Source organism: Aplysia californica, unplaced genomic scaffold, assembly GCF_000002075.1.
Source record: "Aplysia californica isolate F4 #8 unplaced genomic scaffold, AplCal3.0 scaffold00002, whole genome shotgun sequence".
NCBI lineage: Eukaryota > Metazoa > Mollusca > Gastropoda > Aplysiida > Aplysiidae > Aplysia > Aplysia californica.
The window spans coordinates 4592264-4596758 of NW_004797272.1; the positions used below are offsets into that span (position 1 = coordinate 4592264).

The 4495-nt window shown below is 38.8% G+C and overlaps 1 protein-coding gene across 1 annotated transcript in view; it reads right to left on the reverse strand.

Annotated features, from left to right (window-relative positions):
- Positions 1-4495, reverse strand: part of LOC101855535 — a gene marked incomplete in the record, with an annotated part of 64070 nt that overhangs the window by 275 nt on the left and 59300 nt on the right. Inside the window, 4 exon segments of the mRNA XM_013091373.2 lie at positions 1-355; positions 1162-1377; positions 2613-2676; positions 4038-4114. The exon segment at positions 1-355 is cut by the window's left edge and continues 275 nt beyond it. Coding sequence (XP_012946827.1) covers positions 230-355; positions 1162-1377; positions 2613-2676; positions 4038-4114 — 483 coding nt within the window.

The following is a 4495-nucleotide window of genomic DNA, read 5'->3' on the forward strand; positions in this document are numbered from 1 at the left end:
CACTCACAACTACAAAATGAAACATAGTACATGTATCGCAAAGGAAACTAATGAAATTAATGTTTTCAAAGAATCTCTAGGTGAAACATTGAGCAAAACCGATAATTGACAGCTTATATTGGGTTGTAAAATAATATGCCATCGTACGTGGGGTTATTAAAAATTATTAGGAGTCTAGGTTCGACAAATTATAATATTGTGTTGTCGCTATGAATTTGAAGTAAACCTGTTAAGAAACGTTACCTTCTGTTTGTCCATAGTCAGATGGAGACGGTTTCAACCACACATTAATATAGTGGTAACTTTTGATGGAGCTTCGCTCGACCCGCAGTATTGTGCCACTCGGAAATACAACCTGCATTGGAGAATAATAATCAAATTAAATATAATTTAAAAATGAAACCCATGTTGATATAGTAATCAGTCAAAGCAAATTTCGACCTCCCATGTTAAAAAAATGTCACAACCTTAATTTACTCATGCCATCGTGGCGATCAAAATGTGGTCCCACTGAGAGTGAGAGTGGAGATCCCAGATTGTGCTCACTTCAAAGTAGAGGGCTCAAGTTTACTTTTGCGTGAATCCAAAAGAAATAGTTGTGAGGATTAGAGCGTAATAACGCAGATACAAATAGATTGCTAGTAATGCAAATGAAGCATGTACTCGTATGTAGATGCCATCAGTATACACGTTCAAGTTATAAGATACACTAACTACGACTGTTGAACAATAGAGCCACTTCCAATCATAGGACTTTCCTGTTGTATATTATGTCTGAGCAAAGCACTTCTTCAGAAGCTAACTATTCTGTTGTAAAATACTTTGTAATAAACATTGTAAGTGTTTTGCTAGACAATTTATGTCATTTATGAGACCCACTACTGCTTCGACTCTGCTTTGTAGGGCCGTAATATACAGGCTGGGTGTAATGCAATATTCCAGTAGACATAGGGGGTGCTTGATAAAAAAACTCCCCCACTGGGGAATCGAACTCACATCAGCTGCGTGCAAGGACGTAGTGCCTTACATCACACCACAGTTGCCGGTGTAATATACATTATACATTTCTTACAATAACAGATTCTTTTAAGAAAGGAAAAAAGAGTTAGAGAGAGAGCTGTATCTATTTTTTCTAGACTACGAGCTAATTGGGCCACTCACCTTGTATTCACGGCCTTCATACTGACTGAGCACACGGAATCCTGGAGTCAGAGTCCCTTTCCTGAACATTTTCGTTGTCATTGGGTAAAAGCTGTTGGCTCCACTATCCACCGGCCCACACTTGTCAATAAGGATGACGTCATCACCTGCTCTGATGGCAACGGCGCAGTTGCAAGATGCTCGGCCTCCGGCACATTTTCGGTAGAACGCTCTTACCTGTACAGCAGAAAGATCTGTTTAGTAAAAGTTTTACGGCATTGGCAATACTATAAGGTCGTTCAGGTACCTAATATTAAAGGTGTTACAAGAGAGTACAAAGAATCAAGTGATACATTCATCTGACGAGAATGTCACCAAATCAACCATCTGAACGAGCTTACATCTGAAAAGAGTCATGATACAAGGTCAGGTACAGACCACACAAAACTTGGCAAAAAGGCGTTAAACAGGTTCCCCAAAAGAATGAAATACCTACAACAGAAGCCACCTACCCAGCCCTTAACCAAAAAATGGCTTCTGCGTTCCAGATCTAACGAAAGAAGAGGAAGAATAAAGTAAAGAAAGGTAAAGTTAAGTACAAGAGAGTAACAAATACAAACAAGAAGGAGGAGAGATTAGGACGATAGATGTTTGATAGACAAGAAAGAGCACACCACACCAGAGCACCCACAACCACCCTACAGAAAGATGAAAATTAATTTTAGACTGCATAGTCCCCGAAGAAAAAGCTTCGGGATGGGTGTCACGTCGGTACTTGAAAAGGTCTGCAACACTGGTACAAGCACACACTTTTCAAGAGAATAAATCTTTAAAAAATCATAAATAGACAGTCGATTCCTCAAATTCGAATTTGGGTCGACAGAATTAGTTTTCAAAATTTCAAAAGAGGTTGAAGATAATTGCTCCCCCCCCCCCCCATGATAGAAAACAATGCTGATATGAGCTGATAAATGTTGATAAAAAAAAGTTTTGTGGCTTAACTATCACAAGAATTAAATAATCAGTGAATAATTAGTGGTTCAGATTCTTAGTGCAGATGTAAAGAAAATGGTGGGTCAGGATTATTGGGTTGACATTTTAAAAAAAATATTTGACTCGAGCCATTAGTTAGTAGAGCGCTCCGTTAGGTCAGTTGGTATCATGCTGGACTCTTTTGGAACTTGGGTTGTTTTGACGAGTTTTTAAAGCTCTCAACCCATTTGGCCTGGTCCTATCGGAGACGGATATTAAATTCTCGAAGGTCCCACATCTCGTAAATAATCCAATAGTGTTGATAAGGGAGTTAAACCCATACACTTACGTACTTACTGACGTTTATTGGTATCACGTACGCAGAAGTAGTCTTTTCAATTGCGTTAAACTGATGGAAATGATTTTTTCGTAAACAGGAAGCCATGATTCTTTAAATGTGCATATATACATGTAATATGGGAATATGCAGAAGAAAGTACCTCGTAAGGCTGTGTTTTATGTCTGTACAGAACAAACTCTCCTTCAAAGAAGTTGTGAAACAACCTGTAATACACAAATAAAAAGATTTTCAAAAAAATATTAAAAAATCAAAATGAATAACGGTATCATCAATAACATATTGTGTGGATTTTTATTTCTCATTGAAGTACCAAGTAAAATTCCTACTGACACAAAAATTTGGCACACTTTAGTGGCTAGTTTTTTTAAAGTAAAGAGAACTACACTGACACAATAACAGTCGTTAAGTACAGGGGGAAAAGTACAACAGATAGGCAAGACTAAAAAAGATAAGTAACAGAATAAGCAGGATCTGCCACTGGTGGTGTTCTCCAACCGCCCGCACCTTAAGGACTGACGTCCTAGTCAATGGGTATTGGTAAAAGTAAGTTTCGACCTTTCATTCTGAAAACACGTTAACTCTTTATAAACGAAGTGGACACAATAATATGTCCGATCAGCAGCTCTGCTGACAAAAAGCAATGCTGCGGCACCTTTCGAACCATCATTCACAAATCAGAAACACAGGACGACAATTTCGTTGTATGCAAGTTGTTGTCTTTCTTTTTAAGATCCAGAAAAAGGAAACCTAGTTGTAAAATCTGTATGAAAAATGGAGTTATGCAGCTATTTTTAAAAGTGCCCCAAAATAGTACGTCTTCAAGTGTTGCTGAATGACCATGATGGGCGCCCTCAGTGAGTTAAAAACGTCTTTCGTGTATGACGCCACGATAAACCTAAATGTGGCCCAACGGAGTCTAGATCTTTGTGTGCATTCTAGCCTAGCCTAGCCTAAGTCGAGTAAATTCCGAAGGGATTGCTAAAGTTTACTGTGGTGAAGTAATGACAGAGCGTTGGATTAGCAATATAGGGCTTGTGAGTGCGATTCGAGGACAGGGTGTTTTATCCTTTGGAAATCCTTATTTCACCCAGTTGATAATATTACAATATAGGCTACTTGGCAATCAGTTATGTCAGAGTGCATGAATGATAAAAGCAATGCGCCTAACACACCCCAACGTCATTTCATATAATTATGCTAGGGGGTTTATGCATAAATGATATTGTTAAAGCTATGTCGTTCATACACACAAACACACGTACATGTATAGAGACACACGCATACACAAACACGCATGCACATACAAACGACTATTTTGCCTCATCAGGTACAGTTAGCCTGTATTACATCTACGACAAGAGTCGCCCGAGATATCTTCACCAAAATTTGAATATACATGCACACTCATTCACACACACATACACACATACATGCACACACACAAACACACACACACACACTCACACGCATACACACACGCACAAAGACACACACAATCACTCAGAGACAGAGGCAGAGACGGCTAAGATTACAAATAAATGGTTCGTTGCAGAACTTTACTGACCTGCCATCGAAAGTTGTGATGTGAGGATCGTTCACTGACATGCACAGTGCCTGGGAATCCATGTCAACCACTGTAATCTGTAGAAGGAACAAATCGCATGGTTTGGCTCTTTTGTTTGTTTGGTTAATGTTTTATAGCACTCGGATTAGATCACGTGAGCCAGCCAGGCACAAGTTGATTGTTTCCACGTTAGTTCATATCACGTCTTGGTTTATTTTGCGAATTGCAGGGTTCATCAGTGCGTTCATTTATTGTATCATCTATGGGATTAAAAAGGACTTAGGGAACGTGATAAACGGGCTAAAAAAGCATTGATACATCGGAAATGGAGAATATCATTATTATCAAACGCATGTTGATCTTTTTGTACGGTAGTATCTTTAAACAAAATTAAGATACATCAACAGAAGTGAGTCAGTCGAAGAAGTAAATTCACAAACACATACACACACACACAC